Genomic DNA, 25,730 nt, shown 5'->3' on the forward strand with positions numbered 1-25,730 from the left:
TTTTAGGACACTCTGCGTCTCTCAGTCCCTTTTAATATGTACGGTACTTGCAAGATGGACATGTCAGGTGTATCATCAGATTAGGGTGACCAGACATCCTAATTTTATAGGGACAGTCCCGATATTTGGGACTTTTTTTTTAATATGGGCTCCTATTACGCCTCAGACCGTCCCAATTTTTCACACTTGCTATCTGGTCACACTACATCAGATATACAGGTCAGAATTAGGGGGAAATCTTGTCTCCTTCTTTGTGGGTTTGGAGGGCTCTTTTTCAATAGTAATAGTGACATTTGGTGCCATGGAGTGACGGGAGCCAGGTTTGGAAAGACCATGTGGGAAATGCGTAACCTAGCTTTGTCAAGACTTCCTATACACTGTGTCTGTTTAGAGTGGTTGGAAGTAATGCAAGGGCAGAAACAGAGGCTCCATCGCTAAAAATATTCAGGTCTGGCTGGTGGGTCTCACCGACTTGCTCCCTATCTGACTGCCATTTTTGGGGTCAGGACAGCATGTTCCTCCAGGTCAGACTGGCAGACCATCTACCATCAATACAGCTGGTATCCAGGAAAATGTAAGCCCATAATCCATGCTGCTCTCTATTCCCCTCTGTGAAATATGGGATGCAGGATTCAACATAACGAAGGGGCTAATTCTGCAACCTTTCCTCACACTGCATAGCGCTTGCTCATCTGAGCAGTCCCATTGAGTAGTGCTTACTATCGGCCTCAATGTGAGTACAGTTTACAGTACTGGACCCAAAGCTACTAAAGAAGTAAAGGGAAAACACTTTACAGTACCGCACAGTGAAATTAATTAAAACTCAGATTTGTAAGATTTGTTTTTCTCTTATTAGCTTCAGAAGCCTTTCAGCTGTACAGTGATAATGAGAAAAACGATGTGTGACCACTGATATGGAAAAGCTGGTGCTGATATGGGAAAGCATATGCCTGCTTTTAATATGAGTAGTCTTACTGAAGGATTACTCGTGTGCTTAAAGTTAAGCATATGCTTAAATGTTTTCCTGGATCTGGTCTATACTCAGTTAAACTATGTAGAACTGAAGAGTCAATTCATTTCACATACTATCTCTGAGAACAATAAAATGACAAAGCTAAAAAACTGTAAAAGTCATTCTGTAACTATTTCAGTTAGGAAACAATCTGATTGAGTTTTCATAGCTGTATAGAGGTGGTGGCATGCATTCACACCCAGTTGGCACACAACTGTTCAAGGATAGACACTAGTTCACAGGCCAGATTAGACTGGCACACAGGCTGTATGAGTAGTTTCATGAGTCACTGGAGGACAACCAGCTACTCTCCTACAACAGGTCACCAATCTTGATCCTACTGGGATCCGGGAAGTAGGCGGGCGAAGCCCGTCCATTGCTAAAGGATTCCCCACAGCCTAAGAGGGAGATCCACAGGACCTGGATACCAAATAAATACAAAGTTGGGTTTAGTCACATGGGATCACAAAGGAACTATCTAATTCTTCTCCATCTCCATTTTCAATATCCAGATGTGGCGTCTATGGACACAACTGAAGGGCAATGGGAAAAGAGAGAAGGAGGGAAAATCTATAGTAAAATAAAACCAATCGGCCATAGACAGTTATCCCAGTATTTCAAACCCAAGACATTAATCTCACACTGAAAGATTTAAAGTACTTTGAAGATACTGAACAGTAACCCGGCCACAAAAATACAATGTCATTAAATGGTCACTATTACAAAAAATTCTCTAAAGGAATTAAATAATAGTTCATCTTAGCACCACAATGAGATAGTCACAAACATTCTATAACTTTTAAAATAAAATGGTAATTACCAACCTTAATGCCAAAGTGTAGGTTCCTGGTTGCCGTTGGCTTTCACGAATGAGATAACTTCCCTCTGCAACACTTAATAATTGGTCGGCTTCTTCTCTTGAGATCATACCATGGAATCTAACAAACAACACTCATTTTTATTAGCAATCAAAGCTGTTTCAAAACACACTGTTTTTCAATCTTAGACCACACCTTTGTTTGTTTTTAAGGAAAAAGAAAAACAAAAAACAAAAACCCATGGCTTTTTAAAACAAGCTTCCATAAAAACTACAGTAATTAGCAGGAACCTATTCATTATGTTAATTTCTCTCTCTGCTTGGCATTTGGCCAGCATGATTATTTGCGGCTGGTAGGCTTTAGCCGTCAAAATCACTTAACGGACAGCATGGGAAGAACACTCTTTCTTTACAGAACAAGTGCATTCTTTTCATAATATGGATATCTTACATTAGTTTAATAGACGAGTGTCCATGTCACCCATTAGCTTAATATTCTATGCTAGGGGTACTCACACTTTCCAATACAGAGGGACAGTTTGCTAGTTTGCCAGGGGCTCAAGTGATCCATTTAATCTGACTAATAATCTGCATAAGAAAGTGCACAATTTACATACACTGATACCAAAATAAACACAAACATACAATATTTTTGCTTAATGCAGTGAAATGGAGGACAGGGAAATACAAATGATAATGTGAATTTTTAATAGCATTTGGCATTTCAAATGGCCCCAAAGAGAGTTTTACACACACACACACTCACACTCATTGCAGCACCTCCATCTTTGGGGTGGAAACAGCCAACCACCCCTGTGAAGCACAGCAGCACTCTACTTTCCCAGATAATGCAGAACTGAAGAATACCGTATCCATCTGACACTGCAGGGGTGATGTGAGGTGGGCAAAATGCCATACCCAAATTAGAGTTTGCAGGGAAGCAAGAGTAGTGTGATTAAGTGGAGCAAAGTTCCTTGCTGCACATGCCCAACAAGCAGACTGGCAGAAACAGGACAGAGCAGAATTTCACAGTGATCACTCAAGATGTACACATCAAAATGTAATGCGTGACCTTGACAAGGTTCCACATACAGTATGCTGAACAGCCAAGAGGGTAGGCTACTGCAGAGTCACCACTTTGCAAGGCAAAATGACCTGCAAATTAAAACCATTAGCACAGCTAGCCCCACATTCCTGTGGTGTTAAACACAGAGAGGAGATGAAAAGGCCATGGGGTACACTTGCAGCACCTTTACTCAACACTGAACATGAGCTGACACCCACTCACATTAGACTCAGTGATTCACAGCAGCACATTACTTACTCTCTTCCATAATATTTGGGTCTGTTCTCTACCTATTGAAAAAACAAACAACATTTTAAATATTTTACTTGCAGAAGAAACGCCACATAATGAACACCTTGTATAAAACAACTTTTTAAAAAATAGGAGAGAACATATGGTGTATCTGAAGGGAAAGGACAAGAATCACTCAGTACTACATTACTTTTCCAGTGGGTACAGCGTAAGAAGACACATTGAAAGGTCCAACACTACACTCTGAAACAATCTAAACACAACCTGAGGAAACACCCTATTTAAATGCTGAAATGGAGAGTCTCTTGAAACCACGTGCATGCTGGTGCTTTTCTAAGCCACATAAGTAACTTTGTCCAACTACTTTATGCCCAAATTGCAAATTTTAAAAAAATGATACATGCCATTTTTTCTTGGCATTAGTGCGTGTGATAATCTAGAAACACATTTTTTAAAAATCTTCAATTTACAAGTCATCTTGCTCTTCTAAAGTTTCTTCAAGTGTTGCGTGCACTGTTAAACCACTGCCGTATTTCACCTGAGAGGTGGCTACATTTCAGTGGTAAGTGAAATGTTATTATACAAGTCTTGCATATCTTGTGCACCCAAAACTTTCATATTTGTGTATTACAATAGCACCTAGAGGCCCCACCAATATGAAGACCCTTTTGGACTAGTTGCTGTACAAGCATATAGTACGAGACAGTCTCTGCCCCAAACAGTTGACAATCTGAACGTGCATCCCAATGCAGTGCCTTAACCCCAAGACCATCATTCCTCTGACTATAGAACTGGGAAATCCTTTGGGCTTAGAATTCAACAGTTATGCAACCTTAACCAGAGCAGTCACTGATGATCCAGCTATAATCAAGCACAAAATATTCACAGTATATTTCTGCTTCAGTTTCATCCCCACATCTTTTCAGGGAAATGTCAAGCAAACTAAAATAAATATTTCACCCTTGTCGTTGAGATGCCATTTAAATGGCATCTTTAAATGTCTGAGATGTCAAATATTAAATATGATGCAGAGTCTAGCAACAATAATACTTCCACAGTCACAGGAAATAAAGAGCTATTCTGATGGTTGATCAGTTTAGAAAATCAGTGTTCATTATTGAAGTGATCAATAATGTTTTAAAGTGTGCACTTTATAATCATTGGTGCATATATATTAATTTAGATGTAGAATACAGCTTATAATGGAAGAAACAAGAGTTGACTTATGTAACCACAGTCTTGCGACTTGCTTTATACCTCTGACTAGATTACAACAGAAAGCCTGTATTACTAGAGAAGCAAAATTAGGACTCTATTCTGCAAAGAAATGCTTGACTTTAATCATGCAAGTAGCCCCCTTGATCTGAGTTGGACTACTCACATGCCTAAAGGCAAACACATGCATAAAACTTTGTAGGATGAGGTACTAATTTCCCTCCTCCTGCCAGGCAAACCACTTCATTTTATACTTTCGGAGCAATATGAAAGTAGAGAAGATGAAAGCATTAAACACACACACACACAGAAATACTGTGCATAAAAACTCTGTATAAGTACCTTAAAAAAATTTAGATACCTGTCATGGGATTAATGGCCAACATGGCACTCCAAGAAAATATCCAAATCACAATAAAATCTGAGTGTGCAAACAAGATGAGAATGTGAAGTGGCAGAAGATTAGTGCAAACTGTCAAAGCAAAACTCAGCTAGAGAGTAACTACAGGCACTCAGACTGGGTGTGGGACTTTACTTTGCTGGATGATAAATTAAAAGGACAAATTACCACTGCTCTGAACCTGGGCCTGGCTGCCCTCACTTCAAAACTGTTCCATCCACTTTTCTTCATTTAGGCTGTAAGCTCTTTGGACAGGGGCTACCTTTCACTGAGTAAAAAGAAAAGGAGTACTTGTGGCACCCTAGAGACTAACCAGTTTATTTGAGCACAAGCTTGTGCTCAAATAAATTGGTTAGTCTCTAGGGTGCCACAAGTACTCCTTTTCTTTTTGCGAATACAGACTAATGCGGCTGCTACTCTGAAATCTTTCACTGAGTGTTTGTACAGCATCTAGCACAATGGGAACCCATTCAGGACTGGAGATAAACTGAGCCCACCTAATTTACATGCCTGTTTCTTTATAACCTCCCATGTTGTCTCATTACCCCATCCTATTGTATTGGTTTTTTGTTGTTTATTTTGAATGTATTCAGTTAGGGCCTGACCCAACTCCCACTGAAATCAATGGGAGTCTTTCCATTGACTTTAGCAGCAGCTGGATTGTGCCTTTGGAATAGAGTTGATTTGTATGTATTACTGTACTATTGTAGGCCAAGTATATAATGCAGGTCAGGAAATTATATGCCTCTTATTTTCTGCAATGTTTACTATGAGTATTATCATAAAGGTTTCCCCACAGGCATATCTCTTTAGTCAGCACGTAGCATTTTTCATAATTTAGTTGATATTGCCATTAAGTGCATCAGAACTGGCAGCACTGTTTGACCTTGCCATGATCTTTTGCAAAGTTTCTTTTGATACCACAAAGTTCCTGAAACACTATTTCTTTGAGTCACCATGTATGTCATCCTGGTCAATACAGATCCGTGGATAGCTAAAGTTAGCTGACAAAGTAACTATACAGATTTGGTAAGTTTAACCCTCCTTTTTGCTCTCCACGATGGAGTTTCATGATGCTTATTCTCACTCTTCTCAACCCTCATGTAAAGGAGCAAAATCATGCCTTCCAAGATTGGAGCCACTTACTTTCTGAGATGAAATATGGATATTGCCATAATAAAATGAAGCAGCTGAAGGAGAAGGATCATTTTAATTAAATCTATTCTTGCTAGAAAGGTCAGTCCAACTGTGCCCCATCTCCGCATAATGTCTTTTGCTTTTTGCAGTATTTCTGGGCCACTTAATTGAAAATTTTATTTAACATGAGGCATAAGATGTGTCCCCCACGACTTCATTTTTTCTTGCATCCAAGTAAATGTCAGTGCTAAATTTCCTTGAGTTTCAGAAATTTTTCAGAGTAGTTTGTAAATTGCCTTATCATTTCAATAATCATAGCAATGGTTTGTACAGGGTTCATAAAAGTTGATTCTTGTATTAGCAAAGACTTTTTATGTCAGTTCTATATCTAGGCAAAAAATTTTGGCCAGCATTTTTTTCCTCCGAAAAATGCAGCTTTGGGAAGACTGAAACATTCTGCAAATACGTGTCGATTTTGACAATTTGTTTTAGTCAAAAATGAAAAAAAGAGAAAACTTCAGAAATGTTTAAATGAATCATATAATAAAAAAGAAACATTTCAGTGTCTTGGGCTACATCAGCAAGAGTATTTTGGCACGATGCATAAGAATGAGGTGGGATGGGGATGCTCTGGAGCAGGGACTTGAACCAAGGTCTCCCACATCTTAGGTGAGTGTCCTGGGTGATGGAGTATGCTGGGGATGGGGGTCTCTCAATGTCTTCTGTTGAAGCTGTCCCACTTTGTAAAAATAATTAAATATTCACTGAAGCAGGGACTGGAATCCAGGTGTCCCCTGCCGAGGTGAGTGTCCTAACCACCATGCTACAGGGGATTCTGGGATGGAGGTCTCTCAGTTTCTGCTATTGAAGCTGTTCCACTTTCTATAAAATACTTGAATAGTCATTGGGCCAGAAAGAGAATGTGGGAATGACATGATAGGTTCGAAACGCCTTTTTCAATGTGCTGGAAATTCTGGACTTTTTTTTCCCCCGTTTGACCCAAACAGAATTTATTTTATTTTTTGGAACTGCCAGTGAACTGAAAAATCAGTTATTCTCACAGTTCTAATTAGTACTTTTTTTTTTTTAAAGTCAGCATTTACCCACAGTTACTACTCTGTGGTATGAGAGATAGCACACTTTCCCTGTACTTAGAATGGAAAATAACAGTGGTACCCATGTGGTATTTGTTGTCAACTATTATTATTATTTGTACTGTAGTAGAGCCCAGAGAGCCCAGGAAGGATTTAGGCCCCATTGTTCTAGGCACTGTAACACACAAGTCACTATGGTCCTGCTCTGGTTTTGTTTCTATATTTTCCCCTAAACTATGGTGTGTGGCTAATAAAACTGAAGTGGGTGAATAGATAAATGGTGTAGACCTGGCATGCGCCTCACACTTGACCGTAAATAAATAAATTTGTTAGTCTCTAAGGTGCCACAAGGACTCCTTGTTCTTTTTGCTGATACAGACTAACACGGCTACCATTCTGACACTTGACTGTGTCATTCTGAAATGTCCTCAGTGCCTTGGGAAGTCACCTAGGGTGAAGCTCATTCATATGAACTCATCTTGAAGATTAAATTTAACAACTTACATTAAATACCGCCATTCAGTGTGATCAAATGCTTCTTAGCTACCCATAGAGGCTGCTTTGACAAGGGTATTTAGATATGCTGCTCAGTCAGGCTTGTTAGCCATTAGCACGAGATTAGGATGGAGTCTTATTATGAGGCGAAAAAGGGCAGTAATTTTAATTAACTCAATCATTTGGCTGGCTTGATATCCTTTCACATATGATTATTTTAAATTCATTGTGAGGTGCCCTGCTGTGACAGCAAGGGGCACCCTGAAGACGGATTCTAACTATACATATATATTCATGGGCACACACGTGCATGCACACACAGCCCAGAGAGGCAACCACAATATGCTTTGGACAATGCACCGACATTTCATATTATAATCACAGTATGAATCTGATGTAGAATTCAAAGATCCTTAAGTATTTACAGCACTAACTCACAATGCTATTTTCACTCAAAATGCTATAGTGTTAACTGCCTCAGCTGTGCTGCATCATCACATAACCAAAAAACCAAGGGCTGATTCTCCAGTCCTTTATCCTGACATTACCCATTGACCTCAGCAGAGTTAGAGTGGATAGTTGGAGTATTTTAGTACCATTTTCAAGTTACTGGGTTATTTGCTGGTAATGTCTCTCTACATTATCTCTTGTAGCAGCATGTGCCTTTGCACCTTGAATAAACATTATTACTCTGTTACTCTGAAACCTGTCATTATTTATGGTGTGATTTCCAATTACTCTTTGGCAAGTACCTTTTTCTTTAATCATCCTGCTTATTTCAACAAGAGGAATAACATAATTAATACCATACCAAATTACATATTACTCCCTCCCCCTAATCTCTGATGTTCTTTGGACTAGGATTCTCTTCCTAATATTCATAAAATTACTTATACAACAGAACTATTCAATTACTTAGAAGATTCTGCTCCCCGCTCCCTCACTCATGGCTGCTAATAGAAACCCAGCTGAGAAAGAGCAGATCAAAGCTCAGCACTAGCAGGAGGAGCTTAGACCACAGAAAAAGGATAAACACGTTTCTACTCACTGAATATATTTTCACTTCAGCTGTGGCTCAGCTGCACAGTATGTTCAGTACTTGTAATGAAAAACATTGTTATGGGCGTTTCAGAGTAGCAGCCATGTTAGTCTGTATTTGCAAAAAGAAAAGGAGTACTTGTGGCACCCTAGAGACTAAAAAATTTATTTGAGCATAAGCTTTCGTGAGCTACAGCTCACTTCATCCAATGAAGTACTCCTTTTCTTTTTGTGAATACAGACTAACACGGCTGCTACTCTGAAACCTTGTGTTATGAATGTTCACAAGTGATTGTACAAACACTCATCTCTGTTGAGTCTGACAGACTTTACAAGTACAGGATTAAACCCGGAGACTTTTCTAGATACTATATAGTAAACAGACTCCAAGGAGAGACTGCTGAATTGGAATTAATTTGCAAACTGGATACAATTAACTTAGGCTTGACTAAAGACTGGGAGTGGATGTGTCATTACAGAAAGTAAAACTCTCTCCCCTTGTTTATTTCCCCTCCTACTGCTCTTGTAAACTACTGGAAATGGCCCACCTTGATTATCACTACAAAAGGGTCCCGCCCCCAGCCCCGCTCTCCTGCTGGTAATAGCTCACCTTTCCTGATCACTCTTGTTACAGTCTGTATGGTAACTCCCATTGTTTCATGTTCTCTGTGTACATAAAATCTCTCTTTTCCACTTCACCATCCGATGAAGTGAGCTATAGCTCACAAAAGCTTATGCTCTAATAAATTTGTTAGTCTCTAAGGTGCCAAAAGTAGTCCTTTTCTTTTTACAGATACAGACTAACACGGCTGCTACTCTGAAACCTATAGTAAACCTACATACCCTCTAGAACTTGCATCAGTAATTCAAGGTTAGAACTGCTCAGTTCCAGCCTATTTCTTCCTAAAATAACCACGAATTGCAATTTGCCACCTGTACAATAACTTATAAAATGTTAAAACTAATGTGTAAACTCAATGATACTGCAACGATATACATACATCTTGGGATGAGAAAATTAAGTAAAGGTAAATTGTAACTGAAGTGGCAGCATCCGGATGCCTGAAGATCCCCCCAGTATGAATTGGCCTGATCTTGTCCGATTTTAAAAATAATGCAAGTATGGATCTGATTAGAATTTGAATGAATGACCAGCTGGTGTTCTAGGCTTGTTCTACTACTGCAATTGAAACAGATGCCAAAATGTTTATCTATAGTATATGACTTAATATCTTTTATATCTTGCCTTGGCAGTCTAGTGGTATTGCTAATATGATAAAGGAGATCTTTGCATGACTCCTGCTCATGATCTCTCATTTCCCAGGGCATTAATCGTTAACAGAAACACCAGCCTGCAGCCAAATTGGCATGTGCTGTGCTCCTGAGAGATCTATTAGGCTAGAGCTCCTCTGTATTATTATAGGTAACACTCCACTATGGGGAAAAAAGTCCATGAAGCATACATGTTGTGCACCAAACTGCAGTCATTATTTTATTTTCTATAAGGCCTCTTCATGCAGTTCCAGCTGCACTATTCCTGCATACTTCGTATTTCTCTGTTTATTTAAGAAGGGAAGTTTATCCTGAAAGCTACACATATCAATAGTAAAGTTGAGACGCTGACTACACAAAAATTAGGACATGTATAGTTCAGGTTCCCATACTGTCTAGGTACCTGAGTGGCACCCATTATCATAGTATCCATATGCATTACAATACGGTCTTTCGTTACACCAACAGACAATGCCGGGCAATGTCAGATACAGCTCATCAAAATAAATAAATGTAACAGTCTACACTATTAGCCTGCCAAGAGTGCTTTATAGTCTTAAAATGTATATACACTGGATGCATTTCACCCACCACTGAAACACAGGAACCTTTGGGGAGGAAAGCAGCAGTTATTTCTTGACACCTACCAACAGTACACAACAGTTTAGGGCAGTGTAACGGTGCAGAACCACCGCCGCGGTACCTCTTACTAGTTGTGCTAGGAATTAGCTCTCTTGGACCACCAGGGCACCTTTTACTAGCGATGTCTTGCTCGTCATCCCTTCCACTTCCTCCACCGTCTCCACCATCTGAACCCGCGGTGCTCCCGGACCGCGGTGTCCTCCGACTGTGCCCCAACCTGCTGTCTCCCCACTTTCGGGGGACAGGCAGTCCTCAGTCCTTCCGCTAGCCACAGCAGCCAACTAAAGTTTCTAGTCCAGCCCCTGACTTCAGGTGCAAACTGCAGTCTGAATTTAGGCCACTCTCCTCATTGGCAAGTATGGGTAAAGAGCGGGAGGGACCCAGGCCTGCCTGCTATTCTGGGTCCTGGCCCAGGGACCCTATAGCTGGCAGCCACTTACTGCCCCTCCTCCTATTCCTGCTGCCTACTTTCCCTGGGCCACTTCCCCTGTAGCCCTAGCACCTTCTCTGCCCTGCTTCAGGGCCTCAGTCTGGCCATGGTCGGCCAAGAGCTCCCCTAATGCTCCGTTATTCTGCCCAGCACTGTAATATCTATGGTGCTCCTCAGCAGACAGTTCTTTCCCTTTGTCCTCCAAGAAGAGACTGCCTTTGCTCTGTTGAGCAGCCCTTTATATATGGGCTGCTCCAGTAAGCCTTCTCTTGATTGGCTCTCCCAATGAGCCATTTCCTGATTGGCTGGGTTCTGCGCAGCCACCCCACCACAGGCAGGGAGTAAAAAAGCACCATACCCAAATGAATGTGTGTCATTTTGAGTGATATCACAAAAAAATCCTATTGTGTTGAATACATGAAAGGAAAAATAGAAAGGTTGAGTGGAAATAAAAACTGTGAATGTAATTATTTCTGTGTGATTAAAATCTCAACTTCAATATTAATGTGTAAGCTTTCTGTACAGAAACAATAACAGCTTAGATGTTGTTTCCTTATTAGCAAACTCATTAACAGCACAAAACATTTTTTAAAACTAATTTTTCTTGCTGAGACACGTTCCATTAAAAAATTAGTCTGTCACGCTTGATCAAGATATAGCTACATGAAAGAGCGATCAACTATAGCTAAACATCTATTGCAAAAATGCAAACCTGCCAGGTTAATCATGGAAGATGAGGGTGTTTCCATTAAAATGAAGCATTTGACTCCCCTTAAATCTCTATTTTTTATCCTAGAACTTGACAGACTATTTGGAAGAACTGCAGTTGGGCATTTGAAAGAGAGTACAGAGAAATCCCTGTTTAAGTCAGTAAAGCAATCCTCTTTGTGATCTAAGCTATAAGCTATTAATGCCCCTGACAGTACTATGCTCCATTATATTTAATGCTATGTCAATATGACAAACACATTCCAGAGATTAATTTCCTCTCTCTTGTTGCATGATAAAACTGTTGCAATTAAATCTGAACAATTCAATAACTTGCAATGGTTTAGTATGAGCAGTGTTTTGTAATATCATTTAATGAATCAAACCCAACATTTCAGCATTCTTAAAATTGACACTGATGTTTCCCAAGTTCCTAGATGTAGCAATGGGATAGAGTTACGCATAAAAACTTACTGACATGATGTTCAATATCCATTAAAACACTCCTATATTTTAATCTACAATTTCAAAACAGTTACGAAAGAATGCTAGTCTTGTTAAACAGCATTAAAGGGACAGTATCACTTTAGGTCCTGATCCTACAATCTGAGCTATATGAGCTGACCCTCTGCACTGATGGGTATTCCCTATGCTTCAATAGGATTCCACAACTGAAGCACCAGGGCCCACACTTTCTGTCTGTTTTAGCTACTATTGCCAGTAATGCTTCTGGTGACTATTACTGAAAGATTGGGAGGAGAGGAGGAATTCACTGTTCTTTCACTGTATTTATTATGTGCATTTAATAATGTAGGGACAGTCCTGGTATTTGCCCTGTACAGTCAGTTTCCCCTGTTTGTGGGCATCTTTCACACAAAAGAGGGGACAGAGAAATGTTTTATAAAAATAGAAAAGTGTAACTGTAAATAAAAATTGCTAAAGTAACCAGGTCTTTGCAGAGGGCAGATGTGGTACCTGAAAATCTTTTTAACTCTTATTTTAAATTAACCAGATTTCCAGTTGATGGTGCCCCTTTAACTTCAGCAAAAGCAATATATTCAAGTTGCCCTCTACATAATACTTCCATGTCTCCCATGTAGTAGTTGTTCAGAATGTAGCGTGTGTGGATGGATCTGGAGTTTGTGGACAATGTAAAGCTTTGGATCATTATAATACCCACCTCAAAAGTGCAGGTAATCCTTCTAGGATGGGTAGCTTCCTGTTGCAACTGATACACTGAGAGAAGGCAGAAGTTAAATATATTTCAGTTTTCTGCTAAACACAGAATTGTTTGTGTTAAATTATGCATTTTATAACATTAAATTTTGATTAAAAAAAATACTCACTGCAAGATTTTGTGCAGAGGGATACATAAGCCAAGATATTATAATTGATTCACAATGAATCAGAAACCACTCGCTATTAGAATTCATTTAACTAACTAATTACTATGTAATAACTGGGCAAGGTGGGAAAAAAGCTAGACTTAGGCAGAAAATAACAGAAGTTATGATCAATGCAAACTTCATTTCACAATACATCAAAAACATGTTGGTTCTACAACTCTGGTCTTCAGCAAGAGGATTCACAGTCAGTGCTGTAAGGCACTGACCACCTCCTGCAAGGGGCTGCTCACCTTCAACTCCCATTGATTTCACTTGGGACTGAAGCTCTTCAGGACCTTGAAGAAGAAACTCAGAGCTTTGTAGAATCAGGCCCTCTGTCTTTATGATTGTTCACTAACCTTTCTGAGCAAACAAAATGTCGTTTATGTCTGTGAACCTATGGTCATTCAGTGGGCAGTTTCCCATAGTCAAGGCCTACAATGTAACCTATTTTAAAATGGGTACAAATACCAAAATATCTATTTTTGTTATCCTTTAAAAATTGAACCTCACCAAGACCAAGGCATTTTAAAAAGTAAGTTGTAAATTTATGATAGTAACATGCTACTGTGCTATAAAGGAGGGACATTCAGCTCCTCCTTCTAAAGTAGTGTGATTTGGCAAATCACCTTAAAAATGAGGCTGTTGATACTTATTTTATCATTACAAAAATTTTGATCTGATTAGATTTCTTTCTGAAATAGACATTGAGAGATGTAATCCCTTAAAATTAAATTAATTTTCAAACAATATTACCCGCAAAGGACTCTGATAACATGTGCTGTCACTTCTTTCATGTAACAAGAACATAAATTAGTTTATCTAATGAGATTTTATTTTATTATGCTTGGCATTTGACCATAACTATTTTTCTGACACTCATACTTCGTTAAAATGCTAAGAAAATAAGAATCACAATGGAGAAAATGGCTAAGTGTTAGATGACAAATAAATATTCACACTAGAGATCCTTATTCCAAAGGGGGGAAAGGGAGGAGCAACGTTTTTATCTTGATTTCATTAAAAAAAACTATTTCATCACTTTTAAAAAACTGTTTTGCAGAGATATTAAAGGTGATGTTTGCAAGTGATGAAAAAACAGCAAAATAATGTAAAATTAGCAACTTTCATTGGAAGTACAGCATGAACATTTATTTTCCTCAGGATGGACTACTCCCAGTTTCCACTATAAAAATAATATTTTATGCCACAAATGAAGAAATTATTCCCTGATCCAAATCTGATACTTGTGGAGAACTAGCTCAGATTTTATATGAAAAAATTCAGAGCAAGAGAATGGATAATTTTAGATTTGAAAATGTGATGATGGATAGTCACAAGTGACAGGCTCCGTAGAGCCCTAAAAAATTCAAGGTAATCATTTCTTGCCTCACATCAACATTAGAAAGATTTTCTGAAGATGACCTTCCAAGACTGTGCCTTTTATTCTTTGCAGGTCAGGAACACACTATGTGGTCTGTCAAGTTATAAAATGTGCTCTCTATCCTTTTCCTATAACTGCTGCATGAGAACCAAGCTATCAGCTGCTGTTTCCTTGCCGCTACTATTCCTAGTGAACTCGAATAAGACATTTCTATTCATTCATTGAGACAGCAACACAAGCAAATAATATGACTGTGTGCACTTACTTCTAATTACGGAAACTTATGAAAAACATAAGTTGCATTTACAAATGATGTGCGTTGCTTTAGCTACTGGGATAGCTGCCAACGAGGCTTTGGTGTTGTAAAGGTTGGACACCTCATTATAGATGAGGGCGTAAAATAAAATGAACGAAAAGGCAGAGTTCATTGAGTTCACAGAAGGTACAGTACTGTGATTTATTATTAATATTTGCAACTGAAAGCAAAACATACAAAACTTGGTGACAAACACTAGGTGAACAGCTGTTATGATTAATGATGTTTAATATAAAAGCTACAATGTACTCCAATTTTATTCTTTAACCATCATCTACAAGGCAAAAGCTTGCTTCAAGTCACTTTATGTGGAAGTGCCTTTATTTTAAGTGACTGGCTTGACATATGGCAAGCCACTAATGTAATAAGTTATGATTCAAAGCCACACACAGAGATTGCTTCTAGGTTCACATGCAGACTGAGGTTCCAACCACCACAATTATGTGACAGCAGTTGAATGGGTTGGAGATTGTTACTCATGTTCAGTTCCTTCACATTAAACTATCTAAAGAGAAGATCAAAGACAGCTGGGAGAAAATCTTTAGCATTTTTCCCTATCCTTGCTGCTTATTTTTCATTCATTTCAATTAATTTAAAATAAGTTTTAAAAGGTTCTGAAGTTGCTAACATTTTAAGGCTTATGCAGTGTTGTCAACCCTCTTGAATTTCTCATGAGTCTCACAATATTAGATGTTTTAGTTAAAGGCTCAGCGTCTGGAAACTAGAGATTATACAAGAATCTCAGCTTTTGGGATTTTTTAAAAAAATCTAAGTTTCTAGTCTTCATGGCAACAGAGAAAAGCTTGAAACTATTACTTGAGTTCATCTTAAATGCTCAGAAACCAGATGGCAAGTAAAAAAAACCCAACACTAATGTTTTGGGGGTTTTGAGGCACGACTCATGATTTTTGAATGTTTGGGGTTGGCAATGCTGTCTACAAAGTAAGTGCCTGTTGTAACAGAAACATCCAATATCTGCAGGACTCATGGAAACTGAAAGTGAATGTTTCAGAAAAGATGGAAGTTCTGTGCATTTAGACCTAGAATATATACTGTAGAGCAGTGGTTCTCAAACTATTGTACTGGTGACCCCTTTCACATAGCAAGTCTCCGAGTACGATCCCCCTCATAAATTAAAACACTTGTTTATATATTTAACACAATTACAAATGCTGGAGGGTTTGGGGTTGAGGCTGACAGCTCGTGCCCCCCATGTAATAACCTTGCGATCCCCTGAGGGGTCCCAACCCCCAGTTTGAGAACCTCTGCTGTAGAGAATAATCCTGCATTATCAAAGTCATTAACTAAATGATTCAAAAGGTCTTTTCTTCCTCTCATCTCTATTATATATTTTCAGTTGATAAGAACTATTTTAATCCAGTGTCTATAAACTTTAGTAACATCTTACACTTCAAAAATAATAAATTTTTTTGTCAAAGGTTTAACACAAACTTAAAACCTTAAACTCAGTAGAACAGATTCTATGATGTGCAGTAATTTTGAAATAAATGCATTCTTTTGGACGCTGGATCATAAGTCCCAATTTACACAGGTGAATACTTTCATTATGTTAAGTGCTGCTTTAATGTGTCTTTGGTAGTGCTGTTGCTAGCCCGTTTGGGGCCCAAAGCAGGAATAGTTTGTGGGGGGCCCTACACATACAACACATACTAATAATTAATAGGGAGTCCCTTGAGGTGCTTGGGGCACTAGGCAATTGCTTAGTCTGCTTATGCCTCGTGCTGGCTCTAGTCTTTGGACATGGTCTCAGAAGGACATCTAGCCTCAAAAATATGTCAGAAAATGTAGAGTTAGAGGCATTTTAAAAGTAGTTGTGTAGCCACACACTCACTCTGAAAATCTGCTGTTAAATAAAGGGTGATTCTTTCTGCCAATCCTTCACAGCTTCACCAAGCCCAGTGCCTCCCCCTTATGCATACAGGCAAGGAAGCAGAAGTTACAGGTGGGGCATCCTAACAGCAGTTTCACTTTTCCTTTTCCAGTGCATCACTTCTTGTGTTCATTCATCTCAGTCTCTTTCAGCCTCAGTTACAATGTGTGTAGAAAGGTAATTCTGTTTCATGGAGGATTTAGATATTTCTAAATCTGGTTTCATTTTGATTAGGAACGAAACCCAAAAACTTTGAAACTGTCCTTGAAAGGGAGGGAATGGACCCTTGGCTCTGGGGCAGGCAGCCTGATGGGTTGCCCTGAAGCTGCAGACCCAGGAAGCTCTGAAGTTCTTGTCCCAGAGCTGTCTGCATGGCTGGATTCCATCAGAACATTGGTGAAATGTCCTGATTTCGCTGAATCGGCAAATTCAGAACAAACTTTTTCAGCTAGTTCTAGTCTCAACTCCAGTGGTGCATGTGGTTAAGGCGCCTTAAAATGTTCCCATGTGATATCAGGCTTTTACATGCAAGAATCCAGGTCACTAACGCCCTAAGGAACTACGCCAGCAGGCCATACCTGTGCAAGTAGTCTCATTGACATTAATGGGAACACTCATGTGAACAAGGTTTACAAAATCCAACCCCAGGGACTGTACAGCTGCACTTGGCCTTTGGTATCAAGGAGTGCAAGTGTCTCCAAATGACAACATTCCCTGCTATTCTTCATATTAATGCACAATGTTTCTTGAGCTTATATCTCGATAAACATATTTCAATTGTTGTAAAAGCACTAGAAATGAAAGGTTTTTGTATCAACATTTTTAAAAAAATCTGTTTGAATACTTACAGTAAGATTTCCAAACAGGTGGTCGGTATTCATCAGTATCTGAAAGAATAATGACACTTATCTAAATACACTATTAAAAACAAGGTAAACGCATTCCAGCAGAAGCATTAATAAATTCAGCAAGATAACTGTACAAAAAACTAGCTGCAGTATATTTTAATACTATTGGCATTTTAAAAACTACAAAAAGGGAGGTATAAAAAATGAATGCAAGTACAAAGACTCTTCTCTTCTTTATTTAGAAATCTGTAAAGGTATTTTTCAAAACAAGATGGAAGAAGAGCAATAGAATACCACTTGGCAAGATGGCCAATTTACATAGAACCCTAATGCTACTATAAATAGAAGAACAAAATTGGGAAGAAAAAGCACAATGCTTTCTTTAAATATGCTTTTTTAAAAAAAGTTTATATTAGAAAATAATATTTCCTTAAAGATATTTAACTTAAGATCAGATCAATCAACTTTCATTCCAACTATTAATGACCCAGTCCTTCTCTGAAGTGTTTTGGAATTGCGTGTATCCCTTTCCATAGTTTGTGAGCTCTCTAGTAGAGTTTACTGTATTCTGTGTTTGTTTTAGAAGACGGTGTCTCAAGAGGGCGCAAAAACTATGTAAAGGGATACTACACATTCTTCCACTGAAATCAGAGGCCAAACTCCTATAGACGTCAATGCTAGCAGAATCAGGCCCTAAATTTGTGAAAGCAAGAGAACTGTAAGGTATCAATCTGTATAAGAAGCAATGTTGTAACTTTATTCTACTGAGATCGCTCTTCTTTTTCAAATCTTCTAATTACATTGATCTCAGCTAATCCATGATTTGCAATCTGATACACTTCACAGCATATAAGTAATATTGAAGAAGTTGCAAAAAACTTGCATTCCTTTTATACTGAGTACAAGCTCCAGATAGGAAAATTATCAGATGCTGTAATGATACCACATGAGCTTGTCTGCAAATGGAAATCTTGCAAACCTCAAACTTTAGTTCTTGTCGTGTACTTTGGAGTTTGTCATAAAAATAAATTGGTTTTCTAGGTTCTGTCTGTCTTGTGACTTGCTGACAGCTTACCAGATGTTTTAAGTTACAATGTTCTGTGAAAAAATAGGGCTAGATTCTGGCCCTCATTGCAGCCACTTTGTGCCAGTCCTCTACTCCAGTGGTTCCCAAACTTGTTCCGCTGCTTGTGCAGCGAAAGCCCCTGGTGGGCTGGGCCGGTTTGTTTACCTGCTGCATCCACAGGTTCAGCCGATCACGGCTCCCAGTGGCCGCGGTTCGCTGCTCCAGGCCAATGGGAGCTGCTGGAAGCAGCGCGGGTTGAAGGACGTACTGACCGCCGCTTCCAGCAGCTCCCATTGGCCTGGAGCAGCGAACCGCAGCCACTGGGAGCCGCTATCGGCCAAACCTGCAGATGTGGCAGGTAAACAAACCGGCCCAGCCCGCCAGGGGCTTTCAATACACAAGTGGCGGAACAAGTCTGGGAACCACTGCTCTACTCCTATCAGGTACCCCCTAACTTTGGTTTTGATCCCATGAGCTACTGATCCTACAAGATGATGAGCTACCTCACCTCCCATTGCAGTTGATTGGAGTCAGTGGCACTCTGCATGTTGCAGGATCTATGAAACACAACCACACTTGAGTGTAGATGGCAGTGTGTTCTGCTACACCAGAACCTTTGGTAGGCAAATATCCGCTGGCACTGATGCTGTCTGATGCCTCAAACATACCCACTTAACTTCTGACTATCATCAGAAGATGTTTGTTTAAAAGATGTGTGCTTGTTCAAACAGAAGTTAATTCATGGAAGTCCTATGGCCTGTGTTATTCAGGTCAGACTAGATCACCACAATGGTCCATTCTGGCCGTATAATCTATGTATCTGACTACATTCGAGACCTCTTCTTTGAGCCTTGTAGTGACAGACATCTTCACTCTGGCATCATCCATCCACCTTTCAGGGATTCTACCATAGAACTTGAGGCTGGGAAAGTCTTAGGCTTGCATTCCCTTAGGGTATGGCACTTACTTCCTGTGGATATTTATCTTAAACCACCCCTTCCCCATTCAGAAACATCTGTAAACACTTCTAATTCAGGAATGTTTTCTATTTTAATTGCTATCAGCTGTGGATGGTAACTGCTCCACCTTGCACTTTCCACCATATTTGTATAGCTGTCATTTTGTCTGGCTTTTTATGATCTATCTTGTGTGACATTTTAATTACTATATATGACTATCATATATTAATTGCTTATAGAGTGCCTCAAGTGCCTTGGTATCAGGACCATTTATAATTAAGATGGTTATTAATCAGTGAGCATCTGGGTCAGATAAATAGATCCCCAAAATCCCATTAGCCAAATCCCCAAGAGATCATGCAGACATGCTACCATCTCGTGGTTGCCTGCCTCGTGTCTCACAATAGCACGGAGGTTTTCAGCTGTCCACCTTATGCTGTGTCATTGAAAGATCATCATCAGTAGACACACTAAGGGTATGTCTACACTACAGAATAAGGTCGAATTTATAGAAGTCGGTTTTTTAGAAATCGGTTTTATATATTCGAGTGTGTGTGTCCCCACAGAAAATACTCTAAGTGCATTAAGTGCATTAACTCGGCAGAGTGCTTCCACAGTACCGAGGCTAGAGTTGACTTCCGGAGCATTGCACTGTGGATAGCTATCCCACAGTTCCCGCAGTCTCCGCTGCCCATTGGAATTCTGGGTTGAGATCCCAATGCCTGATGGGGCTAAAACATTGTCGCGGGTGGTTCTGGGTACATATCATCAGGCCCCCGTTCCCTCCCTCCCTCCGTGAAAGCAAGGGCAGACAATCGTTTCGCGCCTTTTTTCCTGAGTTACCTGTGCAGACGCCATACCACGGCAAGCATGGAGACCGCTCAGGTAACCGTCACCCTATGTCTCCTGGGTGCTGGCAGACGCAGTATGGCATTGCTACACAGTAGCAGCAACCCCTTGCCTTGTGGCAGCAGACGGTACAGTACGACTGGTAGCCGTCATTGTCATGTCTGAGGTGCTCCTGGCCACGTCGGCTGGGAGCGCCTGGGCAGACATGGGCGCAGGGACTAAATTTGGAGTGACTTGACCAGGTCATTCTCTTTAGTCCTGCAGTCAGCCCTATTGAACCGTCTTATGGTGAGCAGGCAGGCGATACGGATTGCTAGCAGTCGTACTGTACCATCTTCTGTTGGGCAGGCAAGAGATGAGGATGGCTAGCAGTCGTACTGTACCATCTTCTGCCGAGCAGCCATGAGATGTGGATGGCATGCAGTCCTTCTGCACCGTCTGCTGCCAGCCAAAGATGTAAAAGACAGATGGAGTGGATCAAAACAAGAAATAGACCAGATTTGTTCTGTATTCATTTGCTCCCCCCCCCCCCGTCTAGGGGACTCATTCCTCTAGGTCACACTGCAGTCACTCACAGAGAAGGTGCAGCGAGGTAAATCTAGCCATGTACCAATCAGAGGCCAGGCTAACCTCCTTGTTCCAATAAGAACAATAACTTAGGTGCACCATTTCTTATTGGAACCCTCCGTGAAGTCCTGCCTGAAATACTCCTTGATGTAAAGACACCCCCTTTGTTGATTTTAGCTCCCTGAAGCCAACCCTGTAAGCTGTGTCATCAGTCGCCCCTCCCTCCGTCAGAGCAACGGCAGACAATCATTCCGCGCCTTTTTTCTGTGCGGACGCCATACCAAGGCAAGCATGGAGGCCGCTCAGCTCACTTTGGCAATTAGGAGCACATTAAACACCACACGCATTATCCAGCAGTATATGCAGCACCAGAACCTGGCAAAGCGATACCGGGCAAGGAGGCGACGTCAGCGCGGTCACGTGAGTGATCAGGACATGGCCACAGATTTCTCTGAAAGCATGGGCTCTGCCAGTGCATGCATCATGGTGCTAATGGGGCAGGTTCATGCTGTGGAACGCCAATTCTGGGCTCGGGAAACAAGCACAGACTGGTGGGACCGCATAGTGTTGCGGGTCTGGGACGATTCCCAGTGGCTGCGAAACTTTCGCATGCGTAAGGGCACTTTCATGGAACTTTGTGACTTGCTTTCCCCTGCCCTGAGGCGCATGAATACCAAGATGAGAGCAGCTCTCACAGTTGAGAAGCGAGTGGCGATAGCTCTGTGGAAGCTTGCAACGCCAGACAGCTACCGGTCAGTTGGGAATCAATTTGGAGTGGGCAAATCTACTGTTGGGGCTGCTGTGATGCAAGTAGCCAACGCAATCAAAGATCTGCTGATATCAAGGGTAGTGACCCTCGGAAATGTGCAGGTCATAGTGGATGGCTTTGCTGCAATGGGATTCCCTAACTGTGGTGGGGCTATAGACGGAACCCATATCCCTATTTTGGCACCAGAGCACCAAGCCGCCGAGTACATAAACCGCAAGGGGTACTTTTCAATAGTGCTGCAAGCTCTGGTGGATCATAAGGGACGTTTCACCGACATCAACGTGGGATGGCCGGGAAAGGTACATGACGCTCGCATCTTCAGGAACTCTGGTCTGTTTCAAAAGCTGCAGGAAGGGACTTTATTCCCAGACCAGAAAATAACAGTTGGGGATGTTGAAATGCCTATAGTTATCCTTGGGGACCCAGCCTACCCCTTAATGCCATGGCTCATGAAGCTGTACACAGGCAGCCTGGACAGTAGTCAGGAGCTGTTCAACTACAGGCTGAGCAAGTGCAGAATGGTGGTAGAATGTGCATTTGGATGTTTAAAGGCGCGCTGGCGCAGTTTACTGACTCGCTTAGACCTCAGCGAAACCAATATTCCCACTGTTATTACTGCTTGCTGTGTGCTCCACAATATCTGTGAGAGTAAGGGGGAGACGTTTATGGCGGGGTGGGAGGTTGAGGCAAATCGCCTGGCTGCTGGTTATGCGCAGCCAGACACCAGGGCGGTTAGAAGAGCACAGGAGTGCGCGGTACGCCTCAGAGAAGCTTTGAAAACCAGTTTCATGACTGGCCACGCTACGGTGTGAAAGTTCTGTTTGTTTCTCCTTGATGAAACCCCCCACCCCTTGGCTCACTCTACTTCCCTGTAAGCTAACCACCCTCCCCTCCTCCCTTCAATCACCGCTTGCAGAGGCAATAAAGTCATTGTTGCTTCACATTCATGCATTCTTTATTCATTCATCACACAAATAGGGGGATGACTACCAAGGTAGCCCAGGAGGGGTGGTGGAGGAGGGAAGGAAAATGCCACACAGCACTTTAAAAGTTTACAACTTTAAAATTTATTGAATGACAGCCTTCTGTTGCTTGGGCAATCCTCTGTGGTGGAGTGGCTGGTTGGCCGGAGGCCCCCCCACCGAGTTCTTGGGCGTCTGGGTGTGGAGGCTATGGAACTTGGGGAGGAGGGCGGTTGGTTACACAGGGGCTGTAGTGGCAGTCTGTGCTCCAGCTGCCTTTGCTGCAGCTCAACCATACACTGGAGCATACTGGTTTGGTCCTCCAGCAGCCCCATCATTGAATCCTGCCTCCTCTCATCACGCTGCCGCCACATTTGAGCTTCAGCCCTGTCTTCAGCCCGCCACTTACTCTCTTCAGCCCGCCACCTCTCCTCCTGGTCATTTTGTGCTTTCCTGTACTCTGACATTATTTGCCTCCACGCATTCATCTGTTCTCTGTCAGTGTGAGAGGACAGCATGAGCTCGGCGAACATTTCATCGTGAGTGCATTTTTTTTCTTTCTAAGCTTCACTAGCCTCTGGGAAGGAGAAGATCCTGTGATCACTGAAACACATGTAGCTGGTGGAGAAAAAAAAAGGGACAGCGGTATTTAAAAAGACACATTTTATAAAACAGTGGCTACACTCTTCCAGGGTAAACCTTGCTGTTAACATTACATACATAGCACATGTGCTTTCGTTACAAGGTCGCATTTTGCCTCCCCCCACCACGTGGCTACCCCCTCAACCTTCCCCCCTCCCTGTGGCTAACAGCGGGGAACATTTCTGTTTAGCCACAGGCAAACAGCCCAGCAGAAATGGGCTCCTCTGAGTGTCCCCTGAAGGAAAGCACTCTATTTCAACCAGGTGACCATGAATTATATCTCACTCTCCTGAGGATAACACAGAGAGATAAAGAACGGATGTTGTTTGAACGCCAGCAAACATACACTGCAATGCTTTGTTGTACAATGATTCCCGAGTACATGTTACTGGCCTCGAGTGGTAAAGTGTCCTACCATGAAGGACGCAATAAGGCTGCCCTCCCCAGAAACCTTTTGCAAAGGGGTTTGGGAGTACATCCAGGAGAACCGCGAATGCCAGGGCAAAGTAATCCTTTCACATGCTTGCTTTTAAACCATGTATAGTATTTTAAAAGGTACACTCACTGGAGGTCCCTTCTCCGCCTGCTGGGTCCAGGAGGCAGCCTTGGGTGGGTTCAGGAGGTACTGGCTCCAGGTCCAGGGTGAGAAACAGTTCCTGGCTGTCGGGAAAACCGGTTTCTCCGCTTGCTTGCTGTGAGCTATCTACAACCTCATCATCATCATCTTCTTCATCCCCAAAACCTGCTTCCGTATTGCCTCCATCTCCATTGAAGGAGTCAAACAACACGGCTGGGGTAGTGGTGGCTGAACCCCCTAAAATGGCATGCTGCTCATCATAGAAGCGGCATGTTTGGGGCTCTGACCCGGAGCGGCCATTTGCCTCTCTGGTTTTCTGGTAGGCTTGCCTCAGCTCCTTCAGTTTCACGCGGCACTGCTTCGGGTCCCTGTTATGGCCTCTGTCCTTCATGCCCTGGGAGATTTTGACAAAGGTTTTGGCATTTCGAAAACTGGAACGGAGTTCTGATAGCACGGATTCCTCTCCCCAAACAGCGATCAGATCCCGTACCTCCCGTTCAGTCCATGCTGGAGCTCTTTTGCGATTCTGGGACTCCATCATGGTCACCTGTGCAGATGAGCTCTGCATGGTCACCTGCAGCTTGCCACGCTGGCCAAACAGGAAATGAGATTCAAAAGTTCGCGGTTCTTTTCCTGTCTACCTGGCCAGTGCATCTGAGTTGAGAGTGCTGTCCAGAGCGGTCACAATGGAGCACTCTGGGATAGCTCCCGGAGGCCAATACTGTTGAATTGTGTCCACAGTACCCCAAATTCGAGCCGGCAAGGCCGATTTAAGCGCTAATCCACTTGTCAGGGGTGGAGTAAGGAAATCGATTTTAAGAGCCCTTTAAGTCGAAATAAAGGGCTTCATCGTGTGGACGGGTGCAGGTTTACATCGATTTAATGCTGCTAAATTCGACCTAAAGTCCTAGTGTAGACCAGGGCTAAGGAATATCCATTTCTAATTTTTATTTTATTTTAAGTTAAAGCCGTGTTAGGGGATGCATGGTAGGAGCACTGGAACATGATCCCTAAGCACTGTACTGTATGTCATGAGGAAAATGGCAAAACCTATGTCTAAAAATAATGGGCCCTTATTCCCAGAAGAATATTACTACACTATTAGCTGGCTTTTGGTTTACTGTTACTACTTTATAAACAACATTTGCATCAGTTTTATTTACAAATAAATGACAAGTAAAGAACATCATCCCCAATATTTGTACAATGGGAGATGACCATTATGGAAATACAAATATCTTGGCTGTTTAAACTGTTTTTGAAGGTACTACAGCTATGTAATCATTACAACTAAGGGCATTATGTTTACAAAACTGAGAAGCAACAATATTTCTGCCTCAACAAAAAAATCTCGTTCAAGTCAAACAAGAACAGAGGTAACTTCCACATAGCAACAATTTATAAAATTCTGAAACTGGAAGGAATGATTTATGTTCTGCAGCTGTGCACAAGTATTTTGTTTAAAAATCTGTCAGCATACTTTACTACCTTAACACTGCTAGAGTTCCCAGAGAACATTCCACATTTGGGAATGAAAAACAAAAGGTCATTTCTATTGTAATTTTAAAAAATGTTCTCAGATATAAAATAGTGTAGCAGCAAGCACAGCACAATGACAATAGTGAAGAAGAGGTTTTATAGTGTCCAGTTGTGTCTGTAACAGCGTACTGTTGCTGTTAGCACATGATAAAAATTACTCTGCTGCATGCCGACAAAAAAAGATAAAGTCTAAACACCGCATTGGACTGTTAAAATCTTTTAAAAAATTATCGATACTGACCAAATATGGACAGTATTTTTGGGTGCACACTTTGTGAAGAGGCCTGATTTTCAGAGGGCAGGTGCTTTTTCTTTAAGGTGTCCAGTTGGGCATCCAAAAATTAAGATACCCAGATCACTAATCACTGAAAATTTAGGCCAGACATGGTCTGTTTCTT

General features: G+C 41.3%; 1 protein-coding gene across 4 annotated transcripts in view; it reads right to left on the bottom strand.

Moving 5' to 3' along the window:
* CHN1 (chimerin 1) overlaps nucleotides 1–25,730 on the bottom strand; it is a 161,862-nt gene that overhangs the window by 100,610 nt on the left and 35,522 nt on the right. For 3 of the 4 annotated variants that reach the window (XM_073305918.2, XM_073305919.2, XM_073305920.2), the window contains exons 3-6: nucleotides 17,403–17,441; nucleotides 12,759–12,814; nucleotides 3,154–3,185; nucleotides 1,837–1,950 (exon numbers count right to left, since the gene is read on the bottom strand). In XM_073305918.2, coding sequence (XP_073162019.1) covers nucleotides 1,837–1,950; nucleotides 3,154–3,185; nucleotides 12,759–12,814; nucleotides 17,403–17,441 — 241 coding nt within the window. Of the gene's footprint in view, nucleotides 1–1,836; nucleotides 1,951–2,595; nucleotides 2,615–3,153; nucleotides 3,186–12,758; nucleotides 12,815–17,402; nucleotides 17,442–25,730 lie in introns of those variants that run through there. The other variant, XM_073305921.1, reaches the window with a different exon arrangement.

The sequence above is a fragment of the Lepidochelys kempii genome, chromosome 11 (assembly GCF_965140285.1).
Source record: "Lepidochelys kempii isolate rLepKem1 chromosome 11, rLepKem1.hap1, whole genome shotgun sequence".
NCBI classification, from domain to species: Eukaryota; Metazoa; Chordata; order Testudines; family Cheloniidae; genus Lepidochelys; species Lepidochelys kempii.